Source organism: Lissotriton helveticus, chromosome 2_1, assembly GCF_964261635.1.
Source record: "Lissotriton helveticus chromosome 2_1, aLisHel1.1, whole genome shotgun sequence".
Taxonomy (NCBI): Eukaryota; Metazoa; Chordata; class Amphibia; order Caudata; family Salamandridae; genus Lissotriton; species Lissotriton helveticus.
The window spans coordinates 515,667,159-515,690,714 of record NC_136059.1 but is presented as its reverse complement, the minus strand read 5'-3'; the positions used below and the strand labels follow the sequence as shown (position 1 = coordinate 515,690,714).

The window sequence follows — 23,556 nt, the reverse complement described above, 5'->3', positions numbered from 1 at the left end:
CATTGCTTTTTTAGAAATATTATTTAATATTTTTTCAGTTTCCATTTATCACTTTAATAATGAAATTAATCATCTCAACATAAATTGAATGTTCAAGCCTCCCTACAGCTGATCATCCCCCCCCCCCAACAAGGAAAGTCCTCATCATGTTGCAACTAAAGTGCATTCTGCATCACTAAAGTGCTAGAAAGAGAAGAGGAAAGTGATATTATAAAATGCTCTTATAAAGTGCTCTCAGTTAAAATGCTTTTCTTCATGTTGGGTAATAGTCCTTAGTGCATCATCTTATCTATAACCTATAACCTGGTATTCGCAAAGCGCAAACTAATCTCAAGGCGCTGTGGGCCATCGGAGAGATAATGGGCCATATGCATCAACACATTTTCCCATAGACACAGAATGGGCAAAACCCTTTGATGCATCTGGCCCTAAGTGAGCTATTGCCCAGAGTCACATGATGCTGAGCTGATCTGCCTCAGGGGCTGTAGATCAGACCATGAGCCCCGCGCTCCGGAGTCAGCCACCCTGGCCGTTGCGCCACACCTCTCCCCTCAATGCCTAACTTTCCTGTACAAATGTTCCAAATTACTCAACCAGTAACCCAACAATAAATTAGGATAGAATACTCTCAGAATGCATAAAGTGCAGAGAAAAGAAAGAAATTTGCTATTTATATAATACCCTAAGATAAAGTTCTTTCGATGTAGTACATAAAACATTTCCAAACTTTAAAAAGCTTCCTACACCACCCTGCCCTTTAAAGCATACAAAAATTATTTGTAACAAACTCCAACCAACGTATTAAACCATGCTTGGGAGTAGGCCGAATCCCTTGATTTCCATTGACTAGTTATCACTGACTGAGCGGTCAAAATAGCTATGCGCCACCAAGTGCGCATGCTCCATGTCTTTATACCAATATGCCTAACCCTTTCTAACAGTATAGCTTTAGCATTATGTACAAGCCATACTTCAAGAACCTGCTGAACAACTTTTAGTACCCCATCCCTATATCCAGCCAGCCTTGGACAGCTCCCGATCATGTGCTCCCATATGCAATTTCTCAGGGGTGTAGTACACTAAGCAAGATCAATACATTTGTATGCACTTAGAAATTTGCTCCCCTGAGCAATGAAAAGAGAAACTTCTGACCAACCCCCCTCTGCCAGATTTACTCCAACCTCCTTCCTCCACTTCCCTTAGACAGTACAGAACATTTCATCATCCTTTCTATGACTTGTGTGTAACCATTTCATCCATTGCCCAAACTTTGTCTTTATATTTTTATGATTATATATTAACTTCACTCTCGCACTTGATTCCTCTACCTGAAGCGGCAGGAGTTTCTTGAGCATACTTTGTGTATGAAAGTACTCCAGGATATTAAAGCCCTGTTTGGAGGCAACATTAACTGCACGGCCCTCCATGAAACGACTTCATTGTTGGCATTTAACCAATCTCCTATTAGTCCCCATTTAGCTCTTTCCATTTTCTTTCAGTTAGCTTTAAAGGGCAAAAATGGTTAAGGGGTGTTGTGTAGTTCCTATAAACATATATAAGACCTACACAATTAGACAACATACACTGTAGGATTGGTGTCAGGCTGATTCTATACAACCTACCGGGTGTGTTAGCCTGTATAGCAGCTAGCTCACAGTGCTTCTAGAAACCCCTCTTACCAAGGAGAGAATAGTTCTTGGTAATTATCAAACATGACAACCCTGATCCCTCAGAATCGTGGAAACCGTGTACTACTGCATTTATTGAACCAGCGCCATTCTAGTGTAAAATGGCTGTGCTAAAACAACCGTTAGACAGTAACAGATAGAAATAGATATAAATGATTATAAGTACTAACAGAGTAAAAGGATGATAGATTTCTACCATTGTGCTAAAACAATGAATACAGGCAAGTATATAAAATACATGACAGTAATAAATGCGTACTCCTACGCTAACTATATGTACCAAAGTGTACCTAGCATGCATGCGGGTGTAAAGCCAAGAATCCCTCTAGGATCAAATCAACTTCATTATCTGCACATGATAAAGAAAGGAACTCCCTAATACATTCCTTCAGCTCTGCTGGAAAGAAGCTGGATGGCCCCTCTTTCCAGCCATTACTGGCAGTGATATCCGCCAAACTGTTACGGACCGTGGCTTACGCCAGCGTTGTCATGCGAGGCCAGAATGCAGTCCTTTTTGACAGACTGCAAGTTAGTGCTTTTAGGCAAGTATTTTCCCTCCCTCAAACCTCCTCCCTGGTTTAAATTTGGCTGGAGTTCTGACTTCTAAAGCAAGAAATGGAAATAATGTCTGCTTCGATAATGTGCTGGTATAAAATAAGGATAGATCACAAAAGTTTATTAAATAGGCCTTTAAGAGCCGCCTTGGAAAAAGACCCACAGTATGCTTACTGCAAGTACTTGTATAGATCCTTGAAGTTGATGTACTTAACAGATCTTTGGGACAAGAAATTGCCCTTTCTGACCTTCAAGAGAGTGTTGAACAAAACAGTAAAGAGGCATGCATATCTGGAAGATAAGAATAACTTTACTAGTCAATCCTAAGCTTGGATGGTGATCAAACAATATCGCAGCTTGAAACCATCCCCATACTTAAGTCTCACCTTCCCAGCACACATCAAGCGAAGACTGGTGGCTTAACTGTTTGGTCATTTACTTGCGTTGGCTACCAGCCATTTTGGAAACAAAGTGGAACAATAACATGTAAACGTTGTGGTGCCGAAAAAGAGGACATCATATACCTGGTTTACATATGTCCCCATTAGTACAATCCTTGCACAACTCTACTAAAATACAGTTTTAATGTCAGAGGTATTCACACATGCAAAGAAGCCATAATAGTAAGTTTCAACCCAGCATTTTTACTAGAACATGAAAGTGCCTTCCTGCTAACGGTGGCCCGAATGCTAGCATAATCTGCATTAGCTCATGTACTTAAGTATTATCCAGAATTTATGCAGCTTATTCAGGCACAACTCGCCGCTACAACTTTGTGATTGCCCTTAACGAATTCAAAGAGTTGGCCAGTTAGTCATGTACTAATCACTTTGAAGAAGTCAGGTCTTTTTTTCATGGGATATTGCACAAGTATAGGTGGTGGTAATACTTTTTAGCCAGTAACAATAACAGAGCCCAATCGAGCTCGACATGCTGTTAGCAGAAAAGGCAAATAATCGGGTCAGGTTCGGCTATCCTGTCAATTGACTAGGACTATTTGTTTTTAATAAGGAACATCATACAAGGATAGGCGATGTTTTATATATTATTATGTAAAGTTGCTCTTTAGTTAGGACCATCTCCCAATAGAGACACCCCAATGCTGTTGATGGTGACTGGTCATTTATCAAACGATATTGCACAAGGATAGATGATGTTATATTGTTTCACCTGGCACTGTTGATTTATTTAGACACTCCCTTAGCAGGTGTGTGTTGTTTTAAATGGAACATTGTTATGTTTTAAATAGCTGAAACAATAAAGAATGAGATTGGTTGATTGAAAACTATTGCTGGAATCAGATTGGTCTCATAATAATCCATAGCCACGATAAAAAAAATTAAAAAATGTGTGTTGGAGACTAGCTGGTGAGCGCGTATAACCCCGTTCTGATCCGCTGCCAATTAGTCCGCTATTACCTCTGATATTCACCTAGCGAGAATCTCCATAAAAATCATATAGCCTGAGTTTAACAAAGTATTGGGACGATAAGAATGTTTCTGTTCGACATATGGTGACGCATCTTTATAAAGCAGCCTAGGTGGATAGGGTCAGGACTGAACCGGCAGGCGTTGGGGAAGGAATTTGTGCGACTTGCGAATTGGTGAAACGAGTTTCATGTCGAGGAATCGCCTCAGGTGTGTCTGCTCGGTATTATTAAACAACCTAGAAGGTGTAACAGGCACTGGAAGTTCCTACAGTTCGCTTTGGTGCAAGCTAAAAGAATGATGGCCATAGGGTGGTTGGGCATGAGGGCCACATCCATTACTTTATGGAGTAAGGAAGTTGTTGAGTGGTCGCTAGCAGAGGTGGTGCGCATGAATCTGAACAACATACGACACCTCTGCATCGTTCTGGACTCCTCGCTTACAATGGACTGACAGATAAACACCGTCTCCTCGGCCTGCTTCAACAAACTCCGCCTCCTTCTAAAGACCTCAGATGGCTCCCCACTGAATGCAGGAAGACAGTCCCTCATGCCCTCATCAGCAGCAGACTCGACTACTGCAACGCACTCGTCACCCAGAAACTCCTCCGAAAGACTCCAGAAAGTCCGGAACGCCGCAGCAAGACTAATCCTCAACAACCCCCGTCGCAGCATCATCACTCAACACCTTTGCGACCTCCACTGGCTCCCAGTGGATAGAAGAATAACCTTCAGACTTCTCACCCAGGCATACAAGGCCCTTCACAACGCTGGACACGCATACCTGAATCATTGTGTGACATTCTACGTACCCAACAGACACCTCCGCTCTGCCCAGGTTTTCCTGACTACCATCCCATAAATATGCCAGACCAGAACCGAGGAATGTCCTTCTCCTACCTCGCCTCCAAAATAAGTGGCGTCAAATCTCGGCCCAACCAGCTGCCCTCACTCAAACGACCATGGCACAAACTTAAGGAAGCAGATCTGAGTTCAGCTTTAAGAGTAAAACCTCTGCTACAATCCAACAATATGACGAGGCAGATGCCCTCTTTCAAAAATGGATTATCCAAGCACTAGACACATGTATTCCCACTAAACTCACCTACGCCAAAAGCACCCGAGCCAACGCGTGGTTCAATGAAGAACTTACGCTGACAAAATTTTCTTTTTTAACTCTGGAAAGATCCTGGAGGAAAACATATGATACACAAGTTAAATTACTTTATAGAACTGCTATTAACTCATACCATAAGCTGGTTCGTAAAACAAGAGCATCTCACTACTCCAGTTTGATCTCGACCAGCACGAATCGGAGCAAAACCATATTCTCGCTACTGAAGGACCTGACCTCTCCTCCAGCAGAATCTGGCAACACTATCGCCTCTAACTCACACTGTGAGGACTTGGCTACTTTCTTCGTGAAGAAAGTCGAAGATATATACCTAAAACTGGGATATAACATTGCTCCCAATGCTTGGAGTATGAGCATGAATGCCGATTCTGAATCTCCTCTTCTACCATCTTTCCTCCCTATGACCCTCAATGAGCTAGAGAAACTAGTTAATAAAATCAAATCTGTCTCTCCGGCTGACCTCCTTAAGCCTGAAGTTTTTAGAAAAATTCAATCAGATCTTCTGCCTACATGTCTAGAATTACTTAATCACTCCCTTTGCACTACGACAGTGCCAAAAATATGGAAGCACGCTAAAGTATTACCCCTGCTAAAAAAAAACCACACTTGATGGTTCTAAAGCAGAAAACTACCGCCCTATTTCACTCCTTCCATTTATGTCTAAAATTTTGGAAGCCTATGTGACCACTGCACTTACGCAATTTTTAGACACTAATAACACTCTTGACAACTCACAGAATGGTTCCGCTCCCGGTATAGTACCGAGTCGGCCCTGTTAACGGTGGCTGAACACCTCAAATCCACGCTGGATGCAGGCAGCACATCTGTCCTGGTGCTGCTTGATCTAAGCGTGGCATTTGACACAGTGTCACATGAAATACTACTCCAACGCCTGGAGGAAATTGGAATAGGAAATACGGCACTTGCCTGGTTTGCCTCTTTCCTATCGGAACAAACGTTCCAAGTGACAGCTCCCCTTTTTGCCTCCCAGACCCACACACTTCGCTGCGGGGTCCCTCAGGGCTCCGCTCTAAGCCCCACGCTCTTCAATATTTACGTGAGCCCTCTGGATAGAATAACCAAAGCTAGAGGAATGTCCCTGATGTCACCCAATTGGTGTTCACCTTCTCTAACAACCCCACCCAAGACAAACAAAAATTCAAAGAGGATATTTCTGCTATTGCGGAATAGATGACTATCAATTGTTTGCAACTGAATTCTTCCAAGTCATGTATGATCCGCTGTGCCTCTTTTTGCGTATTCAGGGCCTTGTATCTATCCTTGTTTGAGAACTACTGATGCACTATTTGAAGCAGTTGCTGTTGGGGACATTGGGGACGAGACTTGGGGGTGGGGATTGGGGTCTGCTTCCTTAAATACTTGCATTTGAAGGTGGTGTGTACACTGAACAACTACCGTTGGTTGTTATTTTTCTTGTTTTACTTTTGATAGGTTGTGCTGCAATTGCATCATACAGACGTTATATTAGATGTGATCCTGGCAACAAATGACCAATTAACTGAGTAAAAAAAAAAAAATTTTACCTTTTCTGGATTTTTGGGGGAAAGCAGATTACATTTATTTTTCTTGAATGAAGGGGATTTGCCGCCGCCCCCCCCCCCTCTCCTTCCAAGACATGATCAAAGAGTTTTGTAAGTGGGTGCTTTAAATGCTTGATTAATAATGAATTCCATTCAGAGGGGTAGCCATCCTCTCCCAGAGCTTTGCAGCATGGCAATGCCTTCACCACCTCCTCTATTTCTGTCGGGAGAATCAGGCTGCCTTCTGCCTCCTTTGTTAGTAAGGGAACTAGAGCCAGACGTGAAAATCTCTCAATGTCCTCATCCGGAGGGTCTATACTCTCTACATAGATGTTACACAAATGGACATTAAAAATAGATTTTATTCCCTCTTCCTCCATTACTATTTTCCCTGTCGTTGGATCTTCTGTTTTACTTATTTCATGTTCCAACTGTCGAGTGCAAGTGCGCCATGCCAGTAGTCAATCGCTAATTTCGCCCTCCTCATACAACTCTTGTCCATAAGTCTGGTAACTTAGAGCTCCTCTCCAGCTAAAATGTTTGGAAATACTTCTTAGCTATCTTTCTAGCTTGGTATCGCCGTTCATTCGAAACCTTCATGCAGCCTCATTTCAGCACTTTAGAGAGATTTAGTAGTTGCTCATTTTCTACCTTTGCCAAGCACTTTCATAAGCTATAGTTTCACCCCCCATTTTGATTTGTACGCCTCTTAAATGGTTTCTAATGGTTGTGAGCCTTTATTTTCCAAGAAAAAAAGGTGGGTTTTATTCCGATTTTCTTCCAAGAAAGCTTCCTTCGTTAAAAAACCACCTGCGCCTAGAGGTTTTACTGAAGGAAAGTACATTTTCCAATAGACAGCTGTATGATCTGAGAATCAATTCAGAAAGTATCCTGCCTCCACATTTGTCAGAGACTCAGTAATAAGAAAATAATAATAATAAGAAAATAATCTATCCTTGAGGAGGTCTGAAAATCAGCAGAGAAAAACGTCTAATGTTTTAAGCCAGAATTTAATCTATGCCCATGGTCGATGAAATCTAACTCCTCCTTCAGCTTAACTATGGCTTGTGCTACTCTAGGTTCTTTGCATAGCCTTTGGTTTGCTCAGATCCAAACCTGGAGATAGTGCACAGTTTAAATCACCACCCATTATACCATTTTGGGAGAATTGAGCAAGATGGAAGATTAAGTTGTACAAGGGCTCCAGCTCATCTACTACCGAATCATATAATAAAACTAATGTGATTGGCGCATTGTCACTTAGCACTTCTACAGTCGCCCATGACTTTTCTCTCCAGTAATGAATTTGTAATCCCGCCCCTGAAACTCTTGCTAGCTTAAACAGCTGCTCCCCTTTGTGCTGCAGAGGAGGCAGAGTGCAACAAAAGTTGGAGAGGCCCCCAAGTAACATGACCCACTCTTTCGTTAGTAATGTGGGTCTCCTGAAGAAACAATAAGGTTAGTTTCTGCCTCTCCAGCCAATTTAAAATGGCCCTGCGCTTCTTCCTATTCTTGAGTCCATTAACATTAATTGACATTATACTAAATGTATTCCTATCCATATGGCCCTTCTGTTAAGATCCCACTGTCATGCTGCCCAGACACTCATCACTCTCCAACATTGACCTAGTTTCACCTACTGCCCACTCACTGTTATGGAGGTCACATATCATATCTTTCAGATTCCAAGTAATTGTTATTTTTAAACCCTGGCAACAACCCTACTGAGGCTTCTCCCCATCCCTTCTAAGCCTCCCCTGACACCCTCCTCAGTGCCTCGCCCCAAGCCAACCCCCCACCCCCCGTCTTCTCTTTAGGTACCCATGCACTTCCTTCGTCTTCTGCATTGATGCCCTACCCACCCTTCACCCTCGAGTGTGGTGACTAAACTCAGTACCCTCAGTGTACTGACCCCAACTGCACCACTCACCAACCATCTCAAGCAGTAACCTGAAAACAATCATCACAAAGGGAGCCTCATTTCAGCTGACTTTTTAGGGTACTTCTTCTGAAGTTCATGCAGATTTCTTATTGCCACCTCAACCTCTTGGAAGATCTTGAACGTCCAAATCAGCACCATCCTTATTTTTGCTGGCTGCATTAATATGACCTGGTTCCCCCTACCTTGAACTTGGGGATCAACAATCTCAATTCCTTCCACTTACGAAGTCCCCCTGGAAGATGATGGCATGTAGCGACTTTGTGTTCGGTGGGTGGAGGATGGATACTACTGAACTGCTGTTTGTGATGCTGTTGATGTGGACGGTGGGTGGGGGTGCAGGGGGTGCTCGGTAATGCAGAAAATTAACTGTGACTGGTCAATTATGTCTTTGTTGATTCTAAATGCCAATAAAAATATTTTTTTAAAATAATAATAATCTCAATTCCTTCCATCGACTAAAAGTCTCATAAGTCATATCAGGAACCCCTGAAAGCTAAAGCCCGCTGAAGAATTGAAACTGTTTTTTAATTGCCTGAAAGAGTATTTTTTCTCAAATCATTAAGTCTCCAAAATGTACTAACATTGTACGTGGCCATGCAGCATTGGCATATTCTGTAAAAGGTACACAATGCACTCTCATTATTGTCAAGATATTTTTAACCTCCGGCCGGACTAGAGTTCTTATTAAATTTTCTATAACCTCTGCTGGAGAGGATGCCTATTCTATTCTCTCAGGGATACACATGAAGCGTAAGTTCGATCTCCTTAAGCAGTTTTCCTGATACTCCAACTGACACATAATTGACTTTTGGTCCTTTGCTTAGGAGATCTTAGCTAACTTTAGCGCGCCTTGAGCGTCCTCCAGGGCGGAGACCTGTATTTTCTCCTCCTTGAGCTGGACTGAGTATAGATCAGTCATCTTCTCAATTTCATCCATTTTGCCACTCAGTGCCCGGGCCATCAAATTTCAGGGATGATTCGCAACGTCGCCTAGTGCGTATCCGTTCTTCCGGGTATAGCCACTCCCCATCCATCATCATGGTTGCGGCAAGGACACCAAATGCGGAGAGCTTCAAGCTCCGAGCACAAAGCACTTATTTACCGCGGCAGGCGAATGAAGCTACCTTGAGCCCTGCCGAGCATCAGATCATCATGCCTCAACCCTTCTCATGCTATGGTGAGAAAAATAAAATCAATTTTGCTGCCAGAGAGCTGGGTCGCAAAGCTACGTGTTACATAGCCTGATCTCACAATGGCGGAATGGCGCACCCTGCGAGTGGTCTCTTTGTTCTGTAACGGCGATCTGCAGATTGGCTCTGCCATATTGGAGTGATCAAGAATGAGTGATGCTCATGTTCTGGCGACTCTTTTGAGGGGAAAATAGTCCGGCTGTATGTCTTCTTTCTTTTACTTTCCACCATCAGCGTGGACCCGTGAAGAGGAGGCATTGAGGTTTTCTTCCAAGGTACTGTGCAGGGTAATGAGCGGAGGTGAAAACAAGATCTGACTGATACGTGCGTGTAAGCACCAGCTGTGGCGAACGATTAATGATCCCAAATGCGCTTCAATCACTCGTAATAGTCATAGAAGAGCACAGTATTTCTGTGTACTTGAAATGTCACCAGGATGCGCCGCTTTCTATTAATCATTATGGCAAGGATGTGTACTGATGGTTCTAGTGATGGAGTTTGCAAAGAAAATAAAGCCAACTGGTATTGCCAATTTGAATGGAAATGACTTCCCAAGATGGCCGACCGGTGAGGAGCTCCGGACGGGAGCTCCCGACCAGGCATCACCTTTACTGCATGCTAAGAGGCGCCTTCCCGAGCGTCTGCTCTCCTAAAAAGAGGTCCTCTCAATGACTCTCAATTTTCTATTCAAGGTACCCTTTTATTTCCTACCTGCAATAGCCCAATATGATTGGCGGGGCGATCAACCTCATAACACTGCCTGACCCTAAAATGGCGCCCGCGCTAGTAGCGCTCGCTTATTACCAGTCATGGGGAGTTAACGCTTTACCTCACTCGTACCAGATCCTTAACTCTTCACTTGCCAGCTGCCCATTTGTTATCTGGGTACAATAACGAGTATCTTCATTGACTTTGATCTCCCTGCATATAAGATGGGGCCCGCCTAGTGGAAACCTGACATTCCACATCATTTGTGACTGTACACTCAGCATCCACGCACTTCTGACCCGATAGTGCAGAAGCCTGTTAAACACCTCCCAATCGCATGGATGGTTCGCTCTGGACTACAGATACCACAGACAGAGGCTTGCAACGCAATGCTGCATGGTACCCCCCTATTGCCGAGATGACCTGCCGCTTAATCTTGACACTGGACTTAATGACTATGTGACCCCATCTGAGCTATGGGCCCATTTACTCTTACTTCCTGGGCTCCCACAAGGTATTTCTCTACCACTGCCGATCTGCCAGAACTGTACTGCTTCTTAGCCCCCTGTTACTACCCCCCATTCCCTCTATTCCTCTATTGGGGACTTGCTTCTTCTGTGTTTGACTATGCAACTGTAACTATTGTAACCTTGTTTTTCCCTGACCGCCGATACCTGAGCAACATGGCTGATGCCCGGTGGAGCTGCTAGACAGCTATAGAGAAGATCTGACCTGGCTCACCATCTCGGCGGTCACCTACCCAGACGGACATTGGGCACTGTTCTCCCCATCTCCCCGCCCTGTCTCCTTCCTCCCCCTCCCTTCGACGAATTACTCTAACATTGTTGTTTTGCCTATGTTTTACTATGCTCGGGTAACGGATGTAATTTGTAACTAGTAATGCTACGATTCCTCATGTACAGTGCTCTGATACCTTCGGGTCTAGCCAGCGCTATATAAAACTCTTCAAATAAAATTTTAATTTTTTTAAAAATAAAAGCCGTGCAAAGTAGCATCTTTCCACCCCTCAACCCCTCCCCCCCCCATTCCCCACCCCTACCCCAATTTGAAATGGATTGGGCAGCAGGCATTTTCTTTATTAATTTACGTCTCTGACGCTGGTTGATACAACCAGCGCTGTTGAAGCGCTGACTTCAGGAGAGCAAACTGCCCCCGGGGGCCCCTCATTGCTTCCTATTTGAAGTGATGAAGAGGCAGAGTTATAGCACCTCATCACTAGGACAGAGCTGGAGGCCCCCTTGCTGGCATTTAAGGACATATCTCACACTTAAAGAAGGAGGTAAGGAGTACTTCCTGGTTCAAAGCTTGGTGAGGGCTTAATTAGAACTTTTGACTTAGACTCATACTGAACATAGATTAATGCAATACAGACACTGGCTGACTACAAGAAAGGGGAGAGAGGCTAAGTGGAGCACAGCAATTTCAGTGGGTCACTGGAAGCAGGATGTGTGACCCCAATAAATATCAGGCAGCAGTAAGAGCTGCATAGCCGGGAGCCTGTGATTTGCGAAAAAGGGACAACTGGGCTGCAATAAAAACAGGATTTAGATGCAAAGAGAAAGCAATACATTTGAAGATTGTGAGCCATGTGGGACTAGGTTAAACTGTAGTTGCAATCCTGAATTGGTAAGAACTGGGAAATAGTTGTGGCCAGCGAATGACAAAGAATTTAAAAAAAAAAAAAAAAAAACACCTCTAAGAAAGGGCCTGTGATATCCCCAAAGGAGCTGGGCCGGGAGGATATTGGTAGCAAAAATGCCGCTGATGGAGAGGCTAAAGCAAATCACTGATGGGACGGGGACACTAGGGAAGGAGAGGGCAGATTCAGAGGCCCATACGATTGACAATGGAAAAAGCCCTGCAGCTCCCAAAACCCCCTGGTGGGTCAGAGCCTGGTGTGAGTGGTCAAATGGGCATATGAGAACAGCGCTCCCTGGAGAGTGCAGAAGCGCTAGAACCTCATACGGAGGGCTCGAAGTATGATCAAACCGGGGCTCAATCACTTGCCCTGTCATCTAGCCCGGTAGAAGTTACTTAACCACTTGGAAGCTCATCATATTCTGCTGCTGCGCTGGGATTTACAAAAACCCATTATTCATGACGAGCTGGGCTCGTCATGAGCGTGCTGGGAGGCTACTGCATGACGAGCCCAGCTCGTCATGAGCGTCGAAGGGGTTAAGGGGATGGGGGCCCGACTATTTTCAGTTTTTAGTAGCAAACTGGTGAGAAGCGATTGGCAGGATCCGACAAAGATAAGCGAAGAAATTTGGGTGCAACTCTCTAGACACCTCTTTTTAAGAGTGTGGCTGCATCTAATGTAAGTGAGATTGCTGAGAAGAGTTTGGAGAATAGTGTCACCTCTTGCAGCCCATAAGTACCTGAGCAGGAGTTAAGCAGAGGCATGGGGGGAATCAGAGGCAGTCTAAGCATGGTTTGGCAATGAAGGTAACTCAGACACTAGGATGATCCAGCCAGTACCTAATTTACCCCGGGAGCTCCAAACTAGTACTCTGCATCAGGGCCTTCAAGGGGCCTCCGCAATTGCAGGATTGAACAATGGTACAAGGGATAGGCTTTACCCAGCAGAGACCCTCACCAATGCAGGAGCTCAGCTCCCTCATACTAGAATTGAGATGCTGCTGACTACAATTTTTTGGGAGATGCATGAGCAAAAAGCAAAGGCAAATTTCTACAGTGTGAAGAAAACCTTGGAGGGCTTTCTTTTCGGGGAAGGAGTTTATTTTAATTAGTGGTTGCTGGATAGGTGTGTGGACTTCGCATGCATGACACAGACCACTTGTGATTTTACAAGTAGGGGAGAAGGGAGGAGATTGGCTGAGGAGGCAGGATTAATTACAGTTTTACTTTGTTGAGTAAACTAACCTTTCTTTTTTATCTTTATTCCTTTATTTCGATACAATCGTATCATAAAAGGTACATTAAAAAGCATTAACACATTTTAACATAGAGCGTTCACATAGAGATACATAATCCTCTGATCTAGTTTTACAATTCATAAATTCCATTCTGGGGGGATGTTAAAGTCGAAGCTATACAATAAATACATTAGAATAAAAGGGCACGTATCAAAACGTAAAAAACAAGATGTGACAGTTTATATCCTATTTACAATTAGCAAACAAGTAATTCATTAAATTGGTTAGATTCGGCAGTTATCATCCCCTGACCATAGTTCAGGTGTAGCATCCCATTATGTTCCCTTTTTTCTTGCTTCTTCTTATAGATGCACATACGTGTACTAGAGCTTCTCACCCGCTCTAATCCTGATAAAATTGACTGCTAGCAAAAATCTGCTTACGGCAAAAACAAATACTTGGCTAGTGTTTGTTTTTAATATTCTTTCCGCCACCTGGTATGATCTCACACCTATGTTTCTACAAACTGGTTTTATCCATTTTACCCTTGCCATCCCATAAGCTGGGCAGAAAAAAAGAACGTGAGTAATATCTTCCCTTTTACCCCCAGAGCACAAGGTACATAAATCGCTACCGTCCTTGGTCCATCTTGCCACATATGATTTTAACATTAGTATACCATATCTTGTGAACTATCCACTTACTTATTGACGAATCTAGAAGTAGTGCTGTGAAGTTTTCTTCAAAAGTCATGTTTTGCACTTGTCATACTATGTAATTACATTGTAATAGCATTGCTATTTGTTCTATGAATTCCTGAGAACCAGTCTCGTATTTGATCTTAAATTGCATTAACATCCCCCAGAGTAAAGAGTAGTGCTTTATAAAAACCACAAATAAATAAAAATATCAGGTAAATGTAACCTCACTCCATTTCATATACATCACGTTTTTCATGCGGGCGAGCTGAAAATGGTCTATTCCTGAATAGAAGTTTGTTAAACCATGAATGTTTCTCTTTTTGCTCCACAGTAATCTCTGCTAACCAAGAGGTACTCTTAGCATTAGGAAAACAAGAGGTAAGCATGCAGTTTCTGAAAATATGCATAATATTATTGTATTCCTCAGAAGTTATTTTTTTTGTAACTGTTTTTTAAATTATTTTACAAATCTTTCCTGTTTTAGTGTGTGCTCCCCATGAACTACAGCATGAGTATTTGTATTTGTTTTTGACACTGTTACTTCCTTTTTTACACAGATTATGCTTAAATCCCAATTCTTTTACTTGGAATATTGTTCACTGACCGGTTCATTAGCTGAAAACATTTTTACATTTTGCTGCTGTGGATAGGTGTATTATGTACACCGAATTAAGATTACTTTTGACATTGGTAAATTCTCTGTTGGAATTTTAGACTGTACTCCTACATTTAACGGAAAATTACTTCACTCCAGTGAGCTAATATAACGTCATTTTATTTACAGATGTGCCTCTATGGCTGATTATAAATGTCTTTTTAATCTTGATGAGGATGAGAATTTCTGCCCAAATCGTAATTACACCTTGCGCGGAGGATGTTACCTTGGTTTCCCCCACAGATTTTCCGCCAGGTAACCCTGGTGAAACATTGGAAGGAAACAACTAGCCCATTCTGAGTTTTGCATCTCTGACTGGGGAGAGAACGTGGTTCGATCACACCCCACATGTTATTCTCACGTTTCGCAATGCACTATTAGGGTTGGAGTTCTAGACCAAATCTTGGAGCATCAGAAATCCGGGGGCTTGTAATGAACCCCTGTGGGTTTTATTGTTTCCTTTCCACAGTTCTCACAAAAATTGTAAAATAAACACAACCACTTTAAGTATGGGCAAATGCAAAGAGACTGAAAATGCTCTTTCTAAAACTATTCTAATATATTCTTGAAAAGCATCAGCAGTCCGCCTTACTTCAGTATTCATGTGCTTGACACAGACTGGATTTAGCAAAATCATGAAATTAGAGGTAGGCTCGCAGCAGACAGGCGATTTATGGATCTTAAACCGTATTATAACGTTTAAACCCTGAACATCAGAATCAGGCTTCCTCCATGTAACAATTAGCAAACATGCTGCGGGACTGAATCGTTTTCATCCATGTATCATGCAATGGCGTTTTCTGCTCACATTTAAGATATTCATTTTCACTCTCGTTAGTTAAAAACTGAAAACTCACCTGTTCGAACGCTACTTTAATTATTTTTCCTTTGTGCCTCTGTCAGAAGACCGCTTTTCTCTGTATTTAGTCATCCATCGCTAGTTCAATTCTTGGTCCTGTCATCACACCGCCGTCTCCCCTCCCTCTCTACCTCCTCTCTCTCTCTTTGGTCCCTTGCCATGTCTGTCTCCCCATGAACCTTTCACCCTACCTGTGCTCGCTTCTACTCTCCATCCAGAACACTTTTTGCTCTCTTTTTGCTCTACTAAGAGGATTGAAGTTTTATATACTTAAGTACATTTATTTCTAGCTCATTTTAAGTGATTTTGTTATTATTTGTATTAAACAATGACATTCATGGGTTGTAGAGGCTTTTAAAAGAATAAATCAAATCAAAATAAGCTTTATTCGGTTTCTTAGTTTAAAAGCAGCAAGAAAAAATACATACATGTATAAATAACTCAACATTTCATTTACAAGGTAAAAAGGAACCAACTATTAAAACAAACTAAAATCAATTTGGCGAATCAGCTGAAAGAAAAAGGTGCGAGCAAAATCGAAGAGGGTAGAGGGTTAATAGCACAAGGTTCATGGAGCCCCCTTTCAGCAAGAATTATAGTTCAAGGACATTTGCCTTAGGAACGGAAAGTATCGGGGGCCGGGATAGAAATCATACAAGTCCCAGATGCAAATGGGACCATCTCCCTCTTTGGGCTGGGAAGATCGTAGGTAGGGAACAATGTTCCTACTCTTGAATTTAATTAAGATCAGGTCGCCCGGGATGTCTTTGGGCAACGTACCTAGCCACCCCACCCTCCTGAGACTCAGGATTCCACCTTCTAGAGCGGATGGCAATGGTCTGTTTTGTTTTAGCCAGGAAATGACTTTGTTTAGCAGGTCCTGATGTGTTTCAAATTTGCCCAGACTAGGTGCAGGGACCCCAGAGAGAACAGTCACGTATGGGGCGGCTTCTAAGTTGATCCGATTCCTTCTCTCTGGAGCGATCCTGGGAACTCTATGGGGTACAGGTACGGAGTTCAAAATAATGTTCCGGCCTCTTGGATTAGGTGTAAGCATGGGGGGTTCAAGAGATTGAATTTTTGTGCGTTCCGTAGGCTTAGGCTTTTCATGGTTGATGGGGGGGATGAGAAGAGTGGGTATAGGAGTTTTTTCAGTTGGAGTACAGTTACTTATTATTGTTTTTTCAATACTGGTCAACCTGTCCCCCAGATCGTTGATTTTTGTGACCAGGGGTGATAGTGCAGATATTAAGAGTTGCTCAATCTGGGCCAGTAATGTCAGTTGGAGTGGTGATACGAAGTCATGTATCCTGTTCACAGCCTTACTCCGCAATGATGTAGGGGGGTTGGAGGGAGATAAAAAGGGGCTAGTGCACATTGTGTCGGCGTTAGTAGTATTCTCAGTGTCGTTATCTATTTTCTCATCAGCGTCTCTACCCATTATAGGGGGGGTGGATACGTCCGGGGCGTAATTCGTACCACACAGGGCATTCAGCTCCTCCCAGATAGACATGATGAGTAGAAATCAGAGCTGCAGCAGCAACAATAGCCAGTACAGTGTGGGATCAATATGAAAATAAAGTGAAACAAACTCGGTACCTCCTCCTTCGTTGAAGACAAGTGGGGTGGCCCGACCCGGCCTCCTTGTGCCTCTGAGGGCCACAGAGGGCCCGCCCTTTGCCCGGGCTTGGCCCGGCGGTCCCGCGCGCGTCCCGCGGGGACAGGAGGTGTTCCGCTGTTTGTAGGCGCCTCCTGGTGCAGGCAGTGACGTCCCAGGTGCGCCTCTGCCACCGGGGCACCTGGGGATTGTGGTCTGGGTCTTGGTTGCCAGTCCTTCACGGCGCTCGGTGGGGTGTGTGTTCCAGAAGAGGTGAAAGTGCTTTTGGGAGTCTGCCGGTCCCCCTCCCGTTCAGCTGCAGGTCGGAAATATCCCCCACGGAGCTGCCGGTGCTCCGCTGTTTGTAGGCGCCTCCTGGCGTAGGCAGTGACGTCCCAGGTGCGCCTCTGCCACCGGGGCACCTGGGGATTGTGGTCTGGGTCTTGGTTGCCGGTCCTTCACGGCGCTCGGTGGGGTGTGTGTTCCAGAAGAGGTGAAAGTGCTTTTGGGAGTCTGCCGGTCCCCCTCCTGTTCAGCTGCAGGTCGGAAATATCCCCCACGGAGCTGTCGGTGCTCCGCTGTTTGTAGGCGCCTCCTGGCGTAGGCAGTGACGTCCCAGGTGCGCCTCTGCCACCGGGGCACCTGGGGATTGTGGTCTGGGTCTTGGTTGCCGGTCCTTCACGGCGCTCGGTGGGGTGTGTGTTCCAGAAGAGGTGAAAGTGCTTTTGGGAGTCTGCCGGTCCCCCTCCCGTTCAGCTGCAGGTCGGAAATATCCCCCACGGAGCTGTCGGTGCTCCGCTGTTTGTAGGCGCCTCCTGGCGCAGGCAGTGACGTCCCAGGTGCGCCTCTGCCACCGGGGCACCTGGGGATTGTGGTCTGGGTCTTGGTTGCCGGTCCTTCACGGCGCTCGGTGGGGTGTGTGTTCCAGAAGAGGTGAAAGTGCTTTTGGGAGTCTGCCGGTCCCCCTCCCGTTCAGCTGCAGGTCGGAAATATCCCCCACGGAGCTGTCGGTGCTCCGCTGTTTGTAGGCGCCTCCTGGCGCAGGCAGTGACGTCCCAGGTGCGCCTCTGCCACCGGGGCACCTGCGGATTGTGGTCTGGGTCTTGGTTGCCGGTCCTTCACGGCGCTCGGTGGGGTGTGTGTTCCAGAAGAGGTGAAAGTGCTTTTGGGAGTCTGCCGGTCCCCCTCCCGTTCAGCTGCAGGTCGGAAATATCCCCCTGAATATAAAAATGTATAAATGCAACAAGGCAGAGAGGTCCCACTATTTGTTTTGCAAACGTAAAAAAAATGAATCGAGTGAAGACATTTTATTTGAAAAATAAACATAAATATGCATTAAGTACTGAAAAACAAGAAGCGTAACCAACTTTAAAACTCTTCATGCGTTAGATAAAAGGATTTCAAGTCTAATTATGATTAAACGTTCAGTAGTAGTGAAAATTCATTAAATCATGTGACATTATTAGTTTTAAAAAAATGTAAAGTGGGTTTTATGAACCTTATTTTATGATTCAGTCAGACGCATAGAATTATTGTTCTTGTTGTGAAAACTTGCTAAGTACCTAAGATAATCTCAGTCTTTGATCACACAATTTTGCCTTTCCACCTGCAAACCTAAAATATAAGCCATGCTCTGTTTGTATCACTATTATATGTAGAAATGCCCGCTTTCCCTGTGGCCTTTTCCCCTATTTGGTCATTGCTCCGATAGTGGATTTCCATTCCTCCACAAACCTAATGCTGTGATACGCTGCACTTCTTAAAAGTCAATGTTTTAGATATTACCTCCTTTGCAAGATCCGTTGAACGCTGTGGTGTATTTGTGTATTTTTCTGTAATTTGTTTTTTTATTTTCATTCACGCCCCTCACGATATACATCCTTTGTTAGTTAGTCCCCAACTGCATTTGCTGTCTTAGTAACTATCCATTAATTATAACCATGCCATCTGGTGGTCGCTCAATTCAAGTAGTCTGCCATACCCCACCCACCTCTGCCCCTTCCCTTTCACTGCGAACCATCAACATAAGAAGGTTGTATGCTCCAGCTTGTAACTTTAGTTGCTAGGATGCACGCCTCACACTGCTGCACACTACACACTACACACACCTGCACGCCTCACACTGCTGCACGCCTCACACTGCTGCACACCACACACTGCTGCACGCCACACACTGCTGCACACCTCTCACTGCTGCACGCCTCACACTGCTGCACGCCTCACACTGCTGCATGCCTCACACTGCTGCACGCCTCACATTGCTGCACGCCTCACACTGCTGCACGCCTCACAATGCTGCACTCCTCACACTGCTGCAGGCTGCACGCCTCACACTGCTGCACGCCTCACACTGCTGCACGCCGCACACTGCTGCATTACTCATACTGCTGCCCGCCTCACACTGCTGCACACCTCACACTGCTGCACACTGCTGCATTACTCACACTGCTGCATGCTGCACACTGCTGCACGCCACACACTGCTGCGCGCCTCACACTGCTGCACGCCTCACACTGCTGCACGCCTCAACACCACCACAACTCTCTAGGACACCACCATATCACTCTAGGACACCACCACATCACTCTAGGACACCACCACATCACTCTGGGACACCACCACATCACTCTGGGACACCACCACATCACTCTGGGACACCACCACATCACTCTGGGACACCACCACATCACTCTGGGACACCACCACATCACTATGAGACACCACCACATCACTCTGGGACACCACCACATCACTCTGGGACTCCACCACATCACTCTGGGACTCCACCACATCACTCTGGGACTCCACCACATCACTCTGGGACTCCACCACATCACTCTGGGACTCCACCACATCACTCTGGGACTCCACCACATCACTCTGGGACACCACCACATCACTCAGGGACACCACCACATCACTCAGGGACACCACCACATCACTCGGGGGCACCACCATATCACTATAGGACGTGATACCACCACATCACTCTGGGACACCACCACATCACTCAGCCCAACCACATCATCACTCAGCACCACAACAGCACTGTCCTTGCTTGCTACAAACAAGCATTGACATAGCCAATAGGACTCACATTAGGAAAGTGTAAGTTATTGGCTTTGTGAATAACAATGCTATTAATTTATATATTTTCAAAGCCAACACATATTTAAAAAAATTATCATTTACAATACCAATAGCTCACCCTTTCCTAATGCGAGACCTATTGCATTGCAAATGCTTGTTTTAAATGGTGTAATTCCGTTCAGTAGTTTTTGAGATATTGAAAGATTTACAGATATCGGTATTTGAGAATTGTGAGATCTGATTGGCTGAGCCCTCCTGAGCACGAGCTTGCCGCGGATTGGCTGCCAACACTTCAAACCAGGAAGTGTTTGCAGCCATCTTTTGCTTCAGACCGAGGGAGAGGGAAAACGGTGACAGAAACATTATAAAACAAAAAAAGGACCCTTCAATCCAGCTTAAGTTTTACCCGGTGCAAACTGTGGTTTACTGTGTATGCATATGATGCAATCATTTATGGTGGTGCATTTTCCATCGCTGTGCTACTCTTGGGAGGTTGTTACTGCGACGGCGGGGGGGTTGATGGGTTAGGGTTTCCATATGGTTTCTTTCACCTGTATTGCTCTTCATTTTTCCTTGATCTCATTATGAAAAAGTCAAAGTTATAATGCTATACGCTTATTATGCAGAAGTCTCTGGGTTACAGAGCCCTGCTCCATATGTGCTATTTGACGAATAAAATATGTTTAAAAATAAAAAGGAGGGGGGCAGGGTAGGAGCACCCTGATCCCACAAAGACCCCCAGGCCCCAAAAAAGCTTTTTTTTACATTTTCGGCCGGGTCTCGCTGGGTGCGCGAACCCTGTCAAAAAATGGGGAAAAAATGAAGCGCAGGTCCCAGGGGCAATCCTGAATTCTGTAGCGGGCGCCCCCCAAGCCCCGGGGACCGCCACCACACCGGATCTTCATTAATATCGATTGGGGGCCTCACAGGCCCCCCAAACCCCGGGGACCGCCACGTCCCCGGGGCTAAAATAAATAATAATGTGTGGGGGGAGGCTCGAGCCCCCGACACTGCCCCGAGAAACACCACCTCCCTGGGTCACTATTTATTCAAATGCTGGGTCCGTTACGGGGCCCAGGGACCACCACCAGCTTCCCAGGGCTTTAAAGCCTTGGCAGGGGGCGGCGCTGCCCCACTCCTGGAGCCCATGATATCCCTGAAGACCGCCACCACCCATGGCCGGCTCCTGCAATGTCCCGCTGTGCCCACTCCCGGGACATTGCAGTTTGCTATGGCAGGGTGGGAGCCTAAATTGGCCCTTTCCGTGTTTTTTTTTTTTTAAATAAAAAGTGGTCAGGCCCTGTGTTATGGGGTCCCCAGGGCCCTAAAAATGCTAATAGAACCTTCTTAAAAAATATTTTTTTTAAAGCCGGCATCTTGCCGGAGGCCCGGCCCCCTCCCTGCACCACCCTGCAAACGCACCCACTGGTGCGTTGTAAGTTGGGGAATTAATACCCCTTGAATACAGAGGGTCCCTGGGGGCTGAGTAGCCCACCAGGTACCTCCAGTAAGCGCCACAGAGCTGGAATTCAGAGGGGTGGTCCGAGGCCATGCCCCTTTTTTCACCATTTTGCAAACGCCCCTCTTGGCGCACTGCTGGAGGGGCGATGAGGTCCTCTTGTGTCCTGAGGTGTTTTGAGGCATTGTCTCATGTTATCCTTGTAGGGTATCCCCAGGGCCTTGTATTTTTGTCCCAAGATAGTGAGGACACTCTTCCGCCGGGGCCCGTGATCCTGATCATCTGGCTTGTTCCTCAGTAACACCAGAAATCTTGCAAGACTTTCTTCCATCACGTGGCAGCAACAGCCATTTTGTTTGGGTGCAGTATAAATACCGTGCCCAAACACAAGGCTCTGCTTGACTTCGTTTCGGTTGCAGGGAGTGTTTCTCCTACGTCCTTGCATGTTTTCTGCACCGTTTCTGCAACCCCGCCCTGAAGATCAACTCCCAACCTTCAGCGCCCCTCCCTGAAGACCTCCCCCTTACCTTCTACTCTCCTTTGGCAATCCCGCATCCATGGCGATTCTAGCATCCAGGATCCTGAAAGGAAAAGTACAAAGACAAAGCATCATTTTTGAGCGAGCCTGCACATCGCTACAAAAGACAGACACAGGTTAGTGCGCTAACAAAAACACAGTAACTAACGTGTGCCGATTTACTATCGAAAAGGATCTCAAGATACCATTGTTATCTCATTCTTTGGACTAACCTCGCAGGTCTTTCCTGCTATCTTCCAAACTACCTCCACCTGCTAATGAAAGCTCTTTGTGTACTAAATAAACTAATAAGCTCTTTAAGACTTGGCAATTGGGCATGGAATTTGAATCTTGAAGATTCAGTCTGTCGCCAGAGTCCCAGTTTGAAAGGGTCATATTTAACTTGTGAGATTGTGAGTATTGGGTTAGTGCTAAACTTGTTAACAAAGGTGAACAGTAGTTAATGTACGAGATTTATTAAAAGTTATATTTGTCCCTCATGTGTATAGTAACGAGACACACCTCTAGCCCGAGATAAACAGCGGTCTGACGGAAGACCTTCAGTAATCTGATCGGGAGAAGATCTCCTTGAGGTACCAGCTGACAACTTCACAAGAATCTTCTTTTCTCTCATCCCTTTTCCCTCTGGGACACCTACTGATTAGGGGGGGTTTTCAGTCCCAGTCGAGACTTGTGGAGGTCCAGCATTGCCTCCATGGACAAGTCACCAGGTGAGTGGCCTTCCCAAAGGGAAACAGGAGGTCTTCCTCAACTTCTGTAAGTCGCTCTAGTTGGCAGGAGGAGAAAACCCAGAAGAGATTACCTCATATTTAGATACACTTAGGTTGCCACAAGTGCCCCCAGAGTGGAAAGACTTCCTGGAGGAGCCCATTGCTTCCCAAGAAGTATTATATGTAATAAAATCCTTTAAACCTCACAAGGCACCAGATCCTGGCAGGCGCCTTCTATAAAGAACTCTCAGCACTACTCGTAAAACCCCTAACAGCCCTCTACTATATGTTCAAGGAAACAAGATTAGTGACTCCCACAATGAGAGAAGCTGCAGTGATGGTGAACCCTAAACTAGGTAAACCAAAAACAGAATGTAAATCATACAGACGTATAGCACTACTAAACACTGATGTGAAGATCTTGACCAGAATTCTAGCTGAATGGTTAAGCAAAATCCTACCTGTACTAGTGGAACCTGATCAGGTGGTATTTGTCAGAGATAGACAAGTCATGTATAATTTGAGGAAAGTCGCATACATAGTAGAAAAATTAAGTAAATGCTAGATACTGGCCATTCTGGTATCCCTTGACTCAGGTAAAGCATTCAATAGGGTGTGCTGCAACTACTTCCAAGCCAAACTTAACAGAAGAAATCTGGGGCCCAAATGTAAGCTCTGGATTGTGGCGAACTACGCGCAATCTGAGTCTCGCATCCAAGTCTGTGGTAGGGCACCCAATATATTCTCACTAAAAGTGAATTTACATGTGTAGATTTACTGACGTGTAAATCTCCCTTTGTAAATAGACATCTATGAGTGCAAATTTAGTCAAAACTGTAGACTTGCCTGTCCCCGTTCCATAAAA

The 23,556-nt window shown here is 45.0% G+C and overlaps 1 protein-coding gene across 1 annotated transcript in view; it reads left to right on the top strand.

Annotated features, from left to right (window-relative positions):
* CENPK (centromere protein K) overlaps positions 1-23,556 on the top strand; it is a 471,484-nt gene that overhangs the window by 143,818 nt on the left and 304,110 nt on the right. The window contains exon 6 of the mRNA XM_078675154.1: positions 14,115-14,161. Within this exon, the coding sequence (XP_078531280.1) occupies positions 14,115-14,161 (47 nt within the window). The remainder of the gene's footprint in view (positions 1-14,114; positions 14,162-23,556) is intronic.